At 35.4% G+C, this 16,629-nt stretch overlaps 2 protein-coding genes across 5 annotated transcripts; both read left to right on the top strand.

The window, feature by feature from the left end:
* The first annotated feature begins 347 nt into the window (after positions 1–347).
* LOC140035047 (serine/threonine-protein kinase-like protein ACR4) lies at positions 348–2,229 on the top strand. The gene has a single exon (XM_072074426.1). It carries the CDS (start codon positions 653–655, stop codon positions 1,667–1,669), a length of 1,017 nt encoding a protein of 338 aa, XP_071930527.1. The 5' UTR covers positions 348–652; the 3' UTR covers positions 1,670–2,229.
* Positions 2,230–9,776: 7,547 nt separating this feature from the next.
* LOC140035048 (NAC domain-containing protein 73-like) lies at positions 9,777–13,214 on the top strand. Of its 4 annotated transcripts, none has more exons than XM_072074427.1 (4): positions 9,777–9,979; positions 10,079–10,315; positions 10,421–10,613; positions 12,272–13,214. In XM_072074427.1, exons 2-4 carry the CDS (start codon positions 10,151–10,153, stop codon positions 12,856–12,858), a joined length of 945 nt encoding a protein of 314 aa, XP_071930528.1. In that variant the 5' UTR covers positions 9,777–9,979; positions 10,079–10,150; the 3' UTR covers positions 12,859–13,214. The 4 variants fall into 4 exon arrangements, with proteins under 4 accessions (XP_071930528.1, XP_071930529.1, XP_071930530.1 ...); XM_072074428.1 differs by having other exon boundaries at positions 9,777–9,959; XM_072074429.1 differs by having other exon boundaries at positions 9,787–9,936.
* Positions 13,215–16,629: the final 3,415 nt, after the last annotated feature.

Genomic DNA, 16,629 nt, shown 5'->3' on the forward strand with positions numbered 1-16,629 from the left:
CAAATCGCTACAGTAATTTTTCTACAAAAAAATCCAAGAAAATGCAATCCAAACAAGGCCGAGTGGAAAAAGTTTACAAGATTATTTGTTTCTATCCAATTTATACTCTATCTAAATTTGGCTAAATAGCTATATTCGACCGATATCCCTTAAATTCGTCGTAGATAATTTATTATTGAAACAAATTTATGAAATATTATAACCAAGTTGTGTCTAACACTCAACGTAACCAAATTGCTGTTTGGCGCAATTTATGGTTCGTTCTACTGCAATCATTTGTTTCTAGTGATTTTTGGTGTTATATAATGACAAATGAATATCGGTATCAACGCCAAAACATTAAAGTTACAAAATCATGCGGAGCAGAGCAGCCAACCTCAGAACCAACATAAGAGCTACAAGTGCTACTAGATTTCCTACTTTCTTACCAATTCCCCACCCCTGAGCCACTGATTTTCCAAAGCCAACACTTCTACGTCAACTGAGATTCCGTCCTTTTTATACAACTTTTCTCTCATTCACTTTCAATCTCCTATATAAACGAACTTCATCCCTCTGGCCTCCCGAAACTTGTCTGCAGTGTTAACTGCCCCAAAAAGTTGCAGAAAATTCCTTAAAACCACCTGATAATATCAAGAACCAGAACATCATCATGACTCATAATGAGATTACTCTTGTTTACGATGTTGTTTTGGTTTTTCTTGCCATTTTTATTAGCGTTCTTGCTACTTTTCTCCTCTTCTTTTGCAAGAAGAAGCCAATCAAAGCAGAGGAAACTCTGCAGCCCGCTGCCAGTTGCAAGCTCTGTGCATGTTCATGTTCGTTGATGGATATCGATTCTGCCACTGATGGTTTCAACAACAGAAGAATTATCGGAAAAGGCAGATTAGGGACGGTTTATGCAGCCGTGATGCCACGAGGAGAATTAGTAGCTGTCAAGAGGATCCATCCGCGGCTTGTTTTGACTAATGCAGGCTTTGGATTTTCATCGGCAATCAAGTGGTTATCCTTAGCTGATCATCCTCACGTTGTTCCCATCATAGGATATTCTGAGGCACCAGGTGAACGAATCATCGTCATGGAATTCGAGGGCATGCTTAGTTTGGAGTTCTATTTGCATCATAATCCTGACGGGGCTGTACTTTTGGATTGGAGCAGGAGGTTGAGGATAGCAGCCGGGGCGGCTAGAGGGATCGAGTACCTGCATCAAGGCATGGCACCGCCAATTGTTCATGGTTGTATCAAGCCATCAAATATTCTGATTGATGTGAAGTTCTGCGCAAGGTTATGCGATTATGGGCTGCAATTTTTGGCACCTAGGGAGCGGCAGGGTCTAGAGGGATATGTTGATCATGAGTATTGGGTGGAAAAAGGAGGTGGTGCTTCCAAGGAAAGTGATGTGTATGGGTTTGGGGTGGTTCTGTTAGAGTTGTTGAGCGGTAGGAGAAATGAAGAGGGATTGATTGCTAAGTGGGCTTTGCCACTGATTAAAGAAATGAAGTTTGATGAACTGTTAGACCCTAGACTTGTAATACCTTCTGATATTAAACCCCTTATTAGATTGGCAAAAGTTGCTTCAGCCTGTGTTGGGAATTCCAGACCAAGTAGGCCTACTCTCAGTCAGATTGTGCCCATTTTGAACAACTTAGAAGTGGAGATGAGCATCTGATTACAATGCAGCAATATTAGTTCTTCTGTACAAATTGATGAGCTAGAATTTACGAGGCCAATTCAAGAAACTGGAAATTCTAGCGGCCTCTGATGTTGATCTATCTTTTTGTTAGTGTGAAACGGTGGAACCCTCTTGGACGGGAATGAATGAATTCCAAGAGGAGGTTGGGGCGGTGGTTTGTCTTGTAGGAAAGGATGGTGACATGGATTGACCTTTTCATGCGCAGGCAACGGAAGATATCTTGGGTGCGAGAGGGACACTTCCGTCTCCCATTGAATGAATGCTCTTTTTGTTGTGTACAAATTTGTAGTGAGGACGCAAATTCATGCTTTTACCAATTGATTTATGTATCAAATTGGATCCACCTAGAATGATGATGAAGATGATAAGGTAGCTAGCTACATATTAGAATAGGTGTTAAGACATTCCATACCGTACTATAGATACTTTTGATCTTGTACTTGGTGGTAAACTTTTTGATCATTCGGTCTAAGGCAGATCCCCGCCTTGATTATCAATGAGTTACTGTAGAAATAGAAATATGTTTTGTTGAGTAATCTGTCTCCAAGTTGGCAACACGCCGCCGCTGCATTGCCCATGATTCCGATCTGCTGTCTCAAATTAACGGTCGTTTGATGTTTGGATATACTATTTATGATTCATAAAGTACTTTGCTGGGCCAAAAGCTTCCCTAAGTTGTTCTCAATGTGAGAATCGGTTTATTTTTTTTTTCTTTTTTTTGGGCTCAACTTTATTGATTTGATATTTTATGTGTAATCTACGTGTCGAATTAGGCAATTGTAGCCCTCAACTGAGTAAAATGAAAAAGTGTGAATGACGGTAAAACTTACATTGTAAAGTTTCAAAAAAATATTTTTAAAATGGAGATAAAATAATTGTAGCCTCATGAACATCGGCACTTGTTTTCAATCGTCAGATCTACTGCTTAATTTTTTTTTTAAAAAAAAAAAATCTAGATTTGCCAAATAGACTCCAAAAATTCCAAATGTGATGATAAAAAAAAATCTGGAAAACTCAAATCTAATAAAAAATAAATAAAAGAAACGACCTAAAACTCTCAGTAGAAAAGTTTAGGAAATTACCAGGCAACTCAAGGAGGGAAGAAATTCTCGATAAGAAATCTTAGAAGAACACAAATGAAAACAAACCAGATGGTTCCTCTCATAAGGAAATATCAGAAAAATCTGATGTCTCACCTATGGGAGAGAGGGAAACTTGGAGGAAGTTTTGGTTAGAAAGTTTTTCTAAATAAGAGGAGGAGAGAATGAAGAGAGTACTCAAGTTCTTATTATCCTATTTGATGTGTTTCTCTCTAATGTATAATTAAGCAACTATTTTTTTTTTTCCAAATATACATTGAGAAAACATGAAGGTGCATCTTGCAATTTGAGGACTTGGACAAAATAATAGGAGAAAAATGCACCGATGGACATCAGAATTGGAATTAGACACTCGAAAAACTTGTAATGATTTGCTTTCCAAATTTGTGTCGTGTGTGTATTAAGAATGGGCTAGCTCTAGAATAGAAAGTAAATAAAAAAATGAAAAGAATCCGGAAAGGAGATGTTTAACACCTGAGAGGAAGGAGAACGTTCAACAGCCTCAAGAAGACAGTTGGGCCTCACTCCTATATACAGCTGTCAATCTTTGCTAACATATAGATCCATCACCCGAGTTTGAGCCTCGAATATCGAGCTTTCGTCCCACTTCCAACCCAAACAACCCTACTTAGAAACTCGAACATGTTGCAAGCCCACATCTCACATTGTTTTGTAGTACAAATTACGCACGGCATACACTACACAGGAAGGAAACAAATTGCTGAAGCCTCTTTCACTGCTAGCAAGTGTGTTTGGTTAGAAGATAATGTGGAAATTATTTTAGAATAATAATTACTGTAGTACGTTTTTTTTTTATAATGAGATGTATGTAAGATAAAAATATATAGTTAAAAAGATAAAAAAATAATTAAAAAAATGTTTTTCACGCAAGCAAATAATGATCAATCCAAAACAATGGTCAAATTATTTAGGGGTGTTGTCTATTGTAGAGTTTTAGCTGCTATCTAGAATTGGGGCTTTCTCTTTATTGACAAAGAGCGATATCTTGACGAACAATTCTAGCAACATATAGCTTACATTTGGATTAGCATTTATAGTTTTATTGGAGAGGCAATAGAATTAACCTTTGCTTGATTTGCTTTTAAAGGATCGGAAATCCAGCTAGTTAAGGTGGAAGAAGGATTAAAGAGAACTAAAGTCCTACCTCTACAGCTCTACTTCAGAGCAGTGCATTGTTACGCCTATGTGCTTATAACTCAGATTACAATCGTATTCGTCGCTAGATCATAGTCTTGAATGTTTCTCGTAGGTCGAAAACCAATGTAGTTGGTCATGGCATAATTTCTTATTAATTTGATAATTGCATTCAAGTTTGAGTTGATTATAACTTAAACGTGCTATTTGGCCTTGTTTGAATTGTATTTTGACACATAACTTTTTTAGATTTCTATGAAAATATTCGTTAACATATTTTCTAACTATTTTTTTTTTTACCTCATCACATCTTAATAAAGTGCTAGAATGTATTTTACTACAAAAACTCTCAAAAAAATTACAGTCCAAACAAGTTCTAATGCGCTATGGAGTTTCCAACAAAACAATTTGCAACTCAACCTAAACCTGATATTGCTAAGGGAAACAGGAGGCCCCTGTAGTATCCCAATTAGAAACATTACAAGATTGTTGAGTCGGTGGTTAGTCATGGAGTATTTCCACGTTATCAATTGTACAGATAGGGAGAATCTCAGTAGTAACCGCCATTTGTTTTGTATAAATAAGAGAATTAGAGAAGTGCCTAGGGAGTTGATTTGATGTAACTAATTCTCACCCTCGCAATAAAATTATCTCTCTTCTCTCCCAATTTCTTCTTCTTTCTCTTTCCTCTTTCTTCAACCCTCCACCGGGTCATTACAGTCCTGTTTGGTAAATGAGTTTTTTGGATATTTGTCTAAAATTTTACTATAACTTGTAGGAAAAATTTTTAAGATGGAAATTATTTTCTTTTTCTTTTTATTTTTCTGTCTTTCTTTTTTCTCTTTCTCTTTGTTCTTCATTTTCTTTCTTTTTTTTCTTTACTCTCTTCTTCTTCTCCCTTCCCCTCCCCCTCTCCCTCCCCCACCACCTCTCCCTGCAATGCCAGAAGAACCCATCAACAAACCTGGAATTTTTTTTTGGTTCTTTCTCTCCCTCTCTTCTCCCTTTCCCCCGCTACCCTCGCCCTCCCCTGGCTAGGATCTAGTCTCGCGATCTAGTCACATGACCAGATCGAGTAGAGAGGGAGGGGGAGGGAGAGGGGTGAGAGAGGTGGCGGGGGAGAGCGGAGGAGAGGGGGAGAGCGGAGGGGAGGGGAGGGGAGGAGGAGAAGAGAAAGAAAAAAAAAAAAGTGCTAGCGCTGGCCGGTCTTGGCTAGCAGCGTGGGTTGAGGTAGGAGAAGAAAGGAGGAAGGGAAATTTTTTTGTGTGTTTTGAAATGTGTTAATTAAAAATTTTGAAAATTTTTTTGAGATTACTATAACAAAAATTGTTAAAAAACTAGTAGAAGCCAAATTTGAACAAAAACTCATTTGCTTAACAGGCTCGGAATTCAGGCCTTATTTGGACACATTTTCAATCGCCTTTTTACTTCATATATATCAAATTGTTACAATAATTTTTCTATAAAAAATTCAAAAAAATACAATCCAAACAAAGCCTTAATATGCGGATGGACCCATAGTTCGCCTTTTGTGTGTTTTGAGTATCAATGATTAATCTTGACATGCCATGTATATAAGTGATCCTTTACTTATAATTACTATAATGTCTTGAGTGCGAATTGTTATACTTTAACTCATTTGATTGTTATGCGTAAATAGATAATTATATTATAAGAGATTGGGTATACCATGAAGTATGGAAGGGGCAGGGGGATGATCAATTAAGATCAGCCACATATTGTGGCCAAATTGTGGGAGGCAGGGGTTGATCCCCTGATCAACAGCATCACCATTATGGTGATGACCACTGGACCAAATGGCCAGTGGCAACCCTGTTGACTGTACAGTGCAGAAATTATGCCAAAGATTTGTACTAGTCTGGAAAGGCCTTTACTATATATTACTTTCCATAGGTGAAGAATATGATGAGACTAAATAATGAGACAAAATTAAGGAATTCGAGTCATATATTTGTGTCGATTAAGAAAACCGGATCTTCGTCCTTTTGTTTTTGTTGAGATACAGACCTTCATATTTGAGCCCTGCACAAATAAGGAATCGTATAGTGTAAGTTAAGGATTTGACTTCTTCTTCAAAAAATAAAGGTGATTATCGACAAAAGAATACCTTGATGATCATCACAACAAGGAAGGATCTGATCCAAGAATGTCTACAAGGCCACCATCTATATTTTAATATATGTTAATCACATCATAGAATCAAAAACGAAACTCTCATATCAATAACAATATGGATAAGTTACACTTATCCCCTAATAGTATCATATATTTTTTATTTTTCAGAGGGAGAGATGGATGGGATGATACAGGAAGAGACACTGTCTCACTTACACTTAAAAAAAAAAAAAAGATTTGATTTTACCTCGTTTGTTATTTCATATTAGCACTAGAGCTTCATATAGATTTCAAATATTAATACTTTTTGGACAAAATTGACCCCCTCATGCAGGGCTTTCCTTTGTTATTATCTCCTCCATTTTATCATGTCACCACTTCCTCCCCTTGATCATCTCCTTTTTGTTCCAGTTTCTTTAGCTTATTCCCTCTCCTTGTGATGTAAATACTTGACTGTTTTTTTGTCCCGGTGATGTTATCAATTACTTGAATATATAAGCTAGGGACTATGAATTGAATTACTTGAACTTGAGCTAAATAATTCTAATTTACACGGCAAATGCATTTGATAAGTAACTAAGGCTCGGTATGTTGTTTATCTAGATATATTAATTCTTTATATAGGAAACGGTTATGTGAATGTTGCACTGAAACATTTTGTTAATTTTTCTTTTCAATTGTAGTTGTTCTAATCAAATATAGTTGAAGTAAATATAAGGGGGTTGCCAGTCATTAACCCAAAGTTTTGAACTACTAGGAACAATAATATAAGTACTCCTAGGGCGCTTTCTTCTTATAATAATAATTATATTATTTTTTTAATCTCCTTGTTTGGATTGCCCTTTTTTCGAAGGGTTTGTTTTCTTAACACATTTTTTGCTTCACATACACCATGTGACAAAAAGTGTTCCAGTTTTTTTTTTCATACAAAAATTTTATTAAAAAAAAAGAAAAGAAAACTCTCAAGAAATGCAATCCAAATTCCAAACAGCTACACTTTTTTTTTTTTTTCTCTTTTGGCTTCAAACAATAAATGTCAACTTGTCAAACAAAAACTGGTAATTCCATCTTCTAGCCATGCAGCAGCAGCAGGTCACTTCAGAAAAGCCTGCACTAGAAAAGCTCAAGAAACTGCCGTAGAAAGTAGAGGCAGAGCAAGACCGGAAGGTTTAGCAAGTCTACAACGTCAACAAGCTTTCTATTTTGAATCAGAGAAAAGCATTTAATATGAGGAAGACCGGAAGGCAAGTCTAAAAGGGTTTTATGCATGTGAAAGCTCTGAGAGGAAAGATTAAGATACAAGTCGTCACGCCTTGCTTTTCCAAATTATATATGGACCGGACGATATTATCCCTACATAAAACCCTCATCCGTACGTTAAAGTAAACCCTAATAAAACTTCCTCGTTAAGCTTTCTGTTGCGTGGCTTCTATGAGAAGCTCTCCAAGCATTTGTGAATTGACTGCCCAATCATATCCACCATATATATGTCGGCTATCTACAATTTTTTTTTTAAAAAAAGGGTTTTAAGATTAATTCATTGGCATGACTTCTGTGCAATCGTCACCTATTTGGCCAAGTGTTTACTCATGTAGTATAGCAACTTTTGCTAAATGAGCTATAGCTACGTATATGAGCTAGGCAGTATACACAATTTACAATGTTCCTGTTTAATTGCTTTTTTTTTTTTGGTATAAAAATATATCGTAACGATCTGATGTATGTGAGATAAAAATATGATTGAGAAATATGTTTGTGAAAAATGTAAAAATTTTTCTATGAATAGCTACAATTCAAATGAGGACACTTGGTGAAAATGGTAAATTGAGGTATTTGGCTTTTTGGAATTCACATTACATTTTTTGTTGGTGTCCTACGTTGGCCTTGTTTGGATTGCGGTTTTTCGTCAGAAAATTACGTCGTTTTTCGTGATCACATTTCCCTATTATCTTTTTTCCTCACATACATTAAATCGCTACAGTATTTTTTTCATAAAAAATGCAATCCAAACACAACCATTATTTAGTTTGTCAAAGAACTGAAAAGTGTTTTGACTTCATATGTCTCATTCAATCTAGCTAAGCTGGTCCTATTTAATAACCCAATTACATCATCGACTTATTTACTAAAAATTCCAAAAATTCTTGTCACAAGGCATCCTCAGTAATTTGCCATCGTACGTACATTGCATGAATATGCACAAATGGAACGTTGACGACAAAAAAGAACAGAATATTTGAAGTCATAAAAAAAACCTTTTCCAAAAAAAAATTTGCTAAATTTTCCGTGAACACATTTTTCAATCATCTTTTTATCTCACATGTATCAATCGCTACAGTAATTTTTCTATAAAAAATTCAAAAAAATGCAATCCAAACAAGGCCTTAGTCATAGAATCCTGTACAGTTGTCCCTGCGTATTGATTTGGTGCAGTCAAGACTGAAGACCAACTAGGACAGCATATTGCTACAAGTTTTATCAGAATCATCACTCCTGTCCTATGCAAGAAAAGATTGAGTTTAATCAAAGATCAAAACAAGTAAGAGACATAACACACAATTTGTTGCACCATAGGAGCTAATCTATGCTCTCTAAAAATTAATTAAAGTAAGCTGTAAATGTGGTTAATATTGTGTGTTTGGATAGGAGATTATCTGAGATAATTTTTTTTAAAAAATACCGTAACACTTTTTTGATGTGATGTATGCGAGATAAAAAGATGATTGAAAAATGTGTTGAAGATGCAAGCAAATCAGTTCAGTATGTGTAAATAAAAAGTATAAGGTCATGCTTGGATTGCTTGTTTCCGTCGAAAAATATTGTCGTTTTCCGTGATCACATTTCCCTATCACCTTTTTCTCTCACATATATCAAATCACTACAGTAATTTTTTCATGAAAAATGACGGAAAATGCAATCCAAACACAACCTAACAATTTCTCGGGTGGACTTGGTCAATCATTCCATTTCTTCTTTAGACCTTGTGACCACCTAAATATTCAAGTCACCATCGTGATACCACATAACGTTAAAACTTTTATAACATAGTAGTGTGAAAAATGCTTGATACCGAAATTTATCATAAGCATACTAAAGAATAGTAACAAAAAGAAACAAAAGAAAGGATGGAGTCCTCGCCTAATTGGGATGAGAAGTCTACGCAAAGTAATGGGAAATGGTACAAAAATACATAGAGATGAGGAATGTAATCCCGAGTTTGTTACCATCACATTTGTTGGTGAGTATATATACTACACTGACCAATAACCCATTAATTCCAGACATATATATATATATATATATATATATATATATATATATATATACATAGCTTTAAGCACACTCTAGCTTGACACTGCAGCTAAAACCCCCTCAAGCTTTGATCTATTCCTAGAAATTAATAAAGAGGTGAACTGTCCTCAAAGAATCAGTCTTGCCCCATATCCACTCCACTTAACACTCCTTTCCCTTCTTTCTTTCTTTTCTTTCCCCACTTTAACAATGAAAAATTTGTCATATTTTTTTTTTTAAATAACTTTCTTGAACACAGTTAAAACACAATAAGTGATAGAGTAAAAAGGAACGCGGAACTGCATATATTCTGGTACAGGTGTATATACACATTAACAAAACCAAACTTGTCCTCCAAGCAATCACATATTTTATTTTCTATCAGTTTCTTTGTCCTTTTACAGAATATAAGCAACAATACTCCGACCCCCTCTTCTTTCTCTCTCCCTGACTCGCTCTAGGCTCTAACTCTGGGGACTCAAGTAACAGCTCGAAAAGAGTAGACAAAAAGTGGAGAATTCTCAATTCCTTCCCAACTTCAACAAGAAGAGAAAAAATTTGGTTAACTCCAGATTATATAAAACGTGATATTTAAAAAAAAAAAGTGACAACTTTGCTTTCTTTCTTCTTTTATTAGAGTTCCCCCCCCCCCCCCCCCCTATTTTCCTTTTTTCTGATTATGGCTTTTCGAATTTTTGCGTAGGTTGGAGAGGTGGAGGAAGATTCGGGAGAAGGAAACCCAATTTGGGATGGGCATAAGGGCAAAAGAAAAGAGATGACATGGTGCAGTAATGAATCCAATCAAGAAAATCTACCCCTCCAAATTGTCCCAGCTCAGATATCTCATGAAAAAAGCACCACTGTTCTCAACTCAAAGCTAAATGAAGTTAAGACTATAGCTTGCCCTTCATGCGGCCACCCCCTAGAAGTTCAAGATCAGGTACCATTTTAGTTCTTATCTTTGTATAGCTCTTCATTTACCCAAAATTTTATTTAGTCATAGAAGTTCTCTTTTTGTTTTTATTTGTGGGAAAATTTGGATTAGACTGGACTACTACAAGATTTGCCAGGATTGCCAGCTGGGGTGAAATTTGATCCATCCGACCAAGAAATTCTTGAACATTTGGAGGCAAGGGTACTATTGGACAGCCGGAAAATCCATCCGTTAATTGACGAATTTATTCCCACAATTGAAGGGGAAAATGGGATTTGCTACACGCATCCCGAGAAGCTACCAGGTGAGTGGCGAATAATTGTTCATTTGTCCTATTTTACACAAAATTGTCTTTGCTCAGATTCGGACAAACAGCGTACCAGAATATATGTGCTTTAGCTTCCTTAAGCTGATAAAATTTCATAAGATTTTCGTGTGTCATCTTAATCTTGTTAGAATTAGTTGGCGGTGATTGCGTGGATCATAGTCACAAGCTGAAATGTAAAGTGACTTTTATTGCCTTTTTTTTTCTTTTTTTATTCTTACAAGCTATTCTGAGGTTTCTTGAATCCTTTGGATTTCGTGGAGCAATTTTGCTGGAAAACTTTGGGGGTTTTTCTAAAATATCGTATGATGCGACTTGTGCCTATGGTTTTCTGTGCTGTGACAATTGTTTTCTGAAAGTAGGAAGTATTCCTTCCATTTGCTTTAGCCTAATTAGTTACAATGTCATGGAGTTTTTATATTGGTAGTTTGTGATTTTTGTTTGCTCCACTAAAAGATTCTTGGTATTGGAAACCCAACGTTAGTGCGGCTTCAATAGTTTGCCTTACGTTGATTATTTCTTGCTTAAAAGAACAGTGGAAGTAGATTTTTTTTCTTATGAAATTTGTTTTTTTTTTTTTTTTTTTTTTGTAATGAAACCGAAGTAAAAAGAGTGATAGAAGCTCTTACAATTTTAATGTTTCCAACACATACCTCTTCCTAAAATCTAAATAAATTTTGGATTGTGTTTTACTCATGCTTTAGTGTTTGAACTTGGAACAAATTTTGTAGCCTTTTATGTTAGTCAAGCAAGTGTTTTTGGCAGAATTATGTAACAAGATGCCGCGTTGTATGGTTGTAAAACTTGACCATCCATGGCCTTGAATGAATTGAAACGTTTTTCTAAGAAAATGTGGTATGATATCCCCATATTTTTGGCATTATGGCATAGTAATTGCACAAGGAGATTGATATACGATGGTAGGCTAGCATGCAACCATTTCACGTTCCTTAGATCATCTTCACAAATTTTTGACTCACAAATGATGTGATTATATATACATATGTGTGTGTGTGTGTGTGGGGTCTAGGTCTAGGTACGGTGATAAGAGATTTTACTGAAGAGGATTAATTTACCTACCGTAAAACAGTATTAAGATGAATGAGTTGACTTGTCGATATCCTTGAATCATCTCCTAATTATTTATTTAATCCCAGTACTTTGAGATTCACAACATTCCCCCATGAAACAAAATGGTCTTTTGGTCTTTGGTCTCAAATGAAGCAAGAAAGCATGTTCACACCATAATTGCGATGAAATGTAAATCACAAACTGTTTTGCTTATAGGGGAACTTTCGATTCCATGATCATTGATGTTGTCCTATATTATCATGTACACTGTTGATTTATTGCACGGGTATGCAGGCTTCCTCAAGAAACTCATTACATTATTGTAATTTAAGCTTAATAGCTAGAGCCCAAAAGTTAACTCTAATCTAACTGTTATTTGGTCAGTACAGTTCTCCAGCTAATTAATTGTTAGACTATCTTAGTGGCTAATAGTTGTACTTTGATTCAACTCATACACTACTTAATCCTCAGATAAAGCAGGGCTTGTCAACTGTGGAATGAGTGAACAAGTGACAAATATGTTAAGTGAATGACTTAATATTCTTGTTAATTGCGTGATCATGCAGGAGTAAACAAGGACGGTCAAATCCGTCACTTCTTTCATAGGCCTTCAAAGGCATATACCACTGGAACAAGAAAAAGAAGAAAGGTTCACACGGACACTGAAGCTGATGGCGGTGGTGAAACAAGATGGCATAAAACAGGCAAGACTAGGCCAGTTTTCATAAGTGGAGCCTTGAAAGGGTACAAGAAAATACTAGTCCTCTACACAAATTATGGCAGGCAAAGGAAGCCTGAGAAGACTAACTGGGTAATGCATCAGTACCATTTAGGCACTAATGAGGAGGAAAAAGATGGCGAGTTGGTGGTTTCGAAGGTTTTCTACCAAACACAGCCAAGACAATGCGGTGGCTCGTCAAGCATCTCAGAACTCGACAAAAGATCAACATCTTCTGTAAGCCACAGCCATTTGATGAAGAGTACGAGTAATAACTTCATTGATTATTATCCACATCCCTACAATATTTCGTATAACTTGGGAAGCCAAAGTGGAGATAGTCATAGTTCATCTCAGCTAATTCCAAATCTTGTCGTCCATGGTGATGGCTCATCCTTTATCCATCTGCCTTCCAGTGTAAGCAAAGGCAAATAAGGAGGTTGAAGTAGGGAAAATATACGTTCTCATGCTACTAAGTTCATACAGCGACAATGACACTTTTGCTGGTGGTTGTTGCTTGTTTTATAGTTGTGAAGCATAAGTTATCGAGCTTTACAAATGAGGGAAGGCAAATAAAGTTATGTTGTTCTATCTTTTTCTCGAAGAGTTGTCCAGTTATTCTTTGATGTCATTAGCCTTATACAATAGGTAAAGAATCCTTGAATTTTGTAGTTTTGGTTCTTAGGAAGAATTAATATATGTTTTAAATGGTTGCTTGGAGTCCTTATATGTTGTACAAATCTTTGAATTATACTATGTTCTTAATTTAGTGAAATCTCGTTTCTCACAAAGACCTTATGTGAGCTGTTTTTTTCTGTCTAAAAATGTAAGTGGTGAGGTGTTTCTTGAGTGCGCTACAAGCGATGCTGCTTTGCTGATTTATCGCTTTTTGTTAGAATATAGAAGAGTTACGCGGTGTACTTTATTTTGATAGTTATCCAAATTTATATGTATATACACTGTATATACATTTATGGAAATTCAGAATTCCAGGACAAATAAGTGCTAATAAAATATCAAACTTATAATTTTCATTTTCATGACAACCTGAAATGGAAAAAAAAAAAATTGAGGATAATTTGAGATTGAAGAAGATACAAAGGATTTTGGAGGTGATGCAAAATAGCAATCACCTTGGTGCTTAATTTGAAGCGAATCAGCAGAAGTAGAACATGTCATTTTAGCTGACACAACCATTAATATAGAACTTGACAAGCAAACACCCAAAAGCGATACTTTTTGCTGTACAACTGAAATATTGCAAATTGCCTACATCATTGCAAAAACAAGAAACATATATGCATGGTTGTAATTACTAATTAGGGGGAGCCTATCGCTTCTGTTCTGAACGTACTTTCGAAGTTCATTTTGCAGCCATAAGTGCATGTTGTAACAATTTGGTTCTATAACATATTTTGGCAAATTTACGGAGCGGCAAAGGAACAAACTATGCCCTTTAATGGTAGATTTTTACAAAGTTATCATGCAAACGAGTCCAGGATATTTTCCCCATAAATGGACTTCAAAACATGGTAGTAGAACTTGAGAAACTGAAGGCGATTTGAGGATGCTGTAGACATTATTGTTTTCGATAGCAGAAAGAGCAAAATTTTCACACGTCTATATATGTTGCCCTTTTCAAATGTAACAGGTTACAAAGTTGAAGCCATGGAAGGTTAGTCACAGTTTTACTCGTCAATCACAGGGTGTTCTTATGTTTTGAACGTATAATACCAAACGAAGAAAAATATATAAAGAGAGGAATTTACTTGGGTAACAAGAAGGGACAGATTTTCCTACTAAAGTTCACTGATGACGACAACAACAGCAGGTCAATTCTTCCCTGCAAGACTTGGACAGGAAGAAAAATAAATGATTTACTTAGTCGAACAGAACTAGGAGAAGAAAAAGAAAAATATTCCAGCTGCCACAGAATTATTAGTGGTGTCAACGGGTTGGTTTCGGATTAGAATTGAACATTGCGGACCTAGACCCTTTTTATTTAGTAGACTCGGACCCAACTCGTATATCTTACGGGTCTTGATTTTAGAGTTCCGAAATTGGATCCGACGGTCCCGAGTCAGATTCGAGTATATTCGGAAAGAAAATGTCCAAACTTAAACATTCTAAAATTAAATCCAAAATTAATCACAAATTCAATCTCCAAATTTAAACAAATCAAATTACAAAGCTAAATCACAAATAACTCGCAATAGTCAATCTAAAACTAACCACAAATCAATCGACAAAGTCATTACTAAATTGTTAATTTGGTAAAAGAATGTATTTAGAAATATTTATATTTTAAAATTATTCATATATTGTTCGAATACCGGTCGAAATCCTATATTCTGTATCCTACCCTTTTTTGTTAGAATAAACGGGTATAGGTCCGAGTTCGGATCCAGGTATCGAAATTATATTTTAATCCAAACCCAGAAAAATTGATCGAATACGGGTCGGGTCTAGATCCAAACTCGACCCGTTGACACCCTTACATAGGGATTAACAGAAGGAAACGAAAAAAACAATGATTCGTCCCATATTTTTGACAAAATCTCATAGGCCAAGTCACTCTGCTTGATTTCATTGATCTCCAAGCGTTTTTCTTCTCTTGTTTGGATTGCAATTTTTTCGAGTTTTTGTATAAAATGTATTATAGCAATTTGATATAAGTGAGGTAAAAAGATTATTGGAAAATATGTTCACAAAAAACGTAAAAAATTTTTGATGAAAAATGGCAACTCATATAATTTCCTTCAAATTCCTCATTAATATACTCCATATGAGGAATTTATTGATGTCATAATCAGCCACCTTTTTTTTATATCCAAAAAAAAAATCATCAAATTGGTTTTCACTCCTCTCAAGTTCATAATTTATAGGTTGTTCCAATGACTAAACGCACAAAAGTTTGAGCTTAGAATAAGGGCTTGGGGGTCTTTTGTTACACGTCTTCATGTTACATTATGTTACACATCTTTTGTTAGAATAAGGGCTTGTCTTGTCTGAGACTTTTACATGTAGTACCTGTATAAGCCAAGAATGTTGTAATTTTAGGGATATAGAAAACGAAATTCGAACCAATCGTCGTGATACGATATGTTGGATTGGGGTAATGTAAAATTTCTTATAAACATGGCAACGTTGGTTTGGAAAGATATATGAATATTGATGTATAGGGGTCTTTATAGTTTTAAACAATCTATGTGAGGTAGTTATGTGAACCTCAATAACATTAGTTTTTCAAATTTTTTTAAATTCATAATTGAATCTTTTTTTTTTTTGGAAAGATATAAATTTCTCAACAGACCTACACTACAACTTCCTAGTAAAAAATTAAAAAGAAAAACTAGGTCCATTTTGATTGCGGGTTTTGATTTCAGAACCCAAAATCAGCCCAATCATTTTGGTCGAGGCTTTTCCCTCCTCACACTGGGCTATCTAGGCCAAGTTTGTGGTAGATCCCATTGATTGACCAATGCATGGGACAGGCTAAAACACAAAGCATACATACCAAGATAGCCCAATCACAAACCCACTAAACGGCTATTGGGCAACAAGAAGATTAAACGGATTTCGCAAGTAAGATTATCCTTGGCAATTTAGCTTCCCATTATTTATAGCTCCTCCAACAATTGCAGGAAACTATTCGCTGGAAAAAACGAAGGCTCTGTTTGGATTGTAAATTATTTGAGATATTTTTACTGTAGCACTTTTTGTGATGTGATGTCTGTGAGATAAAAAGGTAATTGGGAAGATAAAAAGGTGCGTTGGAAATTGTAATGATGATATAAGCAAATAAATTTTGGCTAATAAATCTCTATCCAAACAAACCCTTCGGGTTACAAAGCAAACAATTGTAATGGGAGCAGAATAAGGGTGTTTCGCGAATCGAGCTGCTCTCGAGCCGATCACGAGCGGCGCGAATACGAGCTCGAGTCGAGCTCATCAATATCAAGCTTGAGTCGAGCTCGAGCTAATTAATTCGATCTCGAGCTCGAGCTAAAAAACATTGAGCTCGTTGGCTCACGAGCTCAATTATATATATAATTTTTATTTTTTATTTTAATAGTGAAATTACATATATATCTCTAATATTTTATTATTTGTTAAAAAAATTATTGTTTTATTCATTTTAAAAAATAAATAATTATTTTTTATTTTTTTTAAAATAAAATAATAATAATTATTTTTTTATTTTTT

This window comes from Coffea arabica, chromosome 2c, assembly GCF_036785885.1.
Source record: "Coffea arabica cultivar ET-39 chromosome 2c, Coffea Arabica ET-39 HiFi, whole genome shotgun sequence".
Lineage (NCBI taxonomy): Eukaryota > Viridiplantae > Streptophyta > Magnoliopsida > Gentianales > Rubiaceae > Coffea > Coffea arabica.

Excerpts from the sequence above, each read along its gene's own strand:
- LOC140035048 (XM_072074427.1), top strand. The coding sequence starts at position 10,151 with ATGACATGGTGCAGTAATGAATCCAATCAAGAAAATCTACCCCTCCAA. Across the intron at positions 10,316-10,420 it reads CCCTAGAAGTTCAAGATCAG|ACTGGACTACTACAAGATTT; the intron begins GTACCATTTTAG and ends AATTTGGATTAG. Across the intron at positions 10,614-12,271 it reads GCATCCCGAGAAGCTACCAG|GAGTAAACAAGGACGGTCAA; the intron begins GTGAGTGGCGAA and ends GTGATCATGCAG.
- LOC140035047 (XM_072074426.1), top strand. The coding sequence starts at position 653 with ATGACTCATAATGAGATTACTCTTGTTTACGATGTTGTTTTGGTTTTT.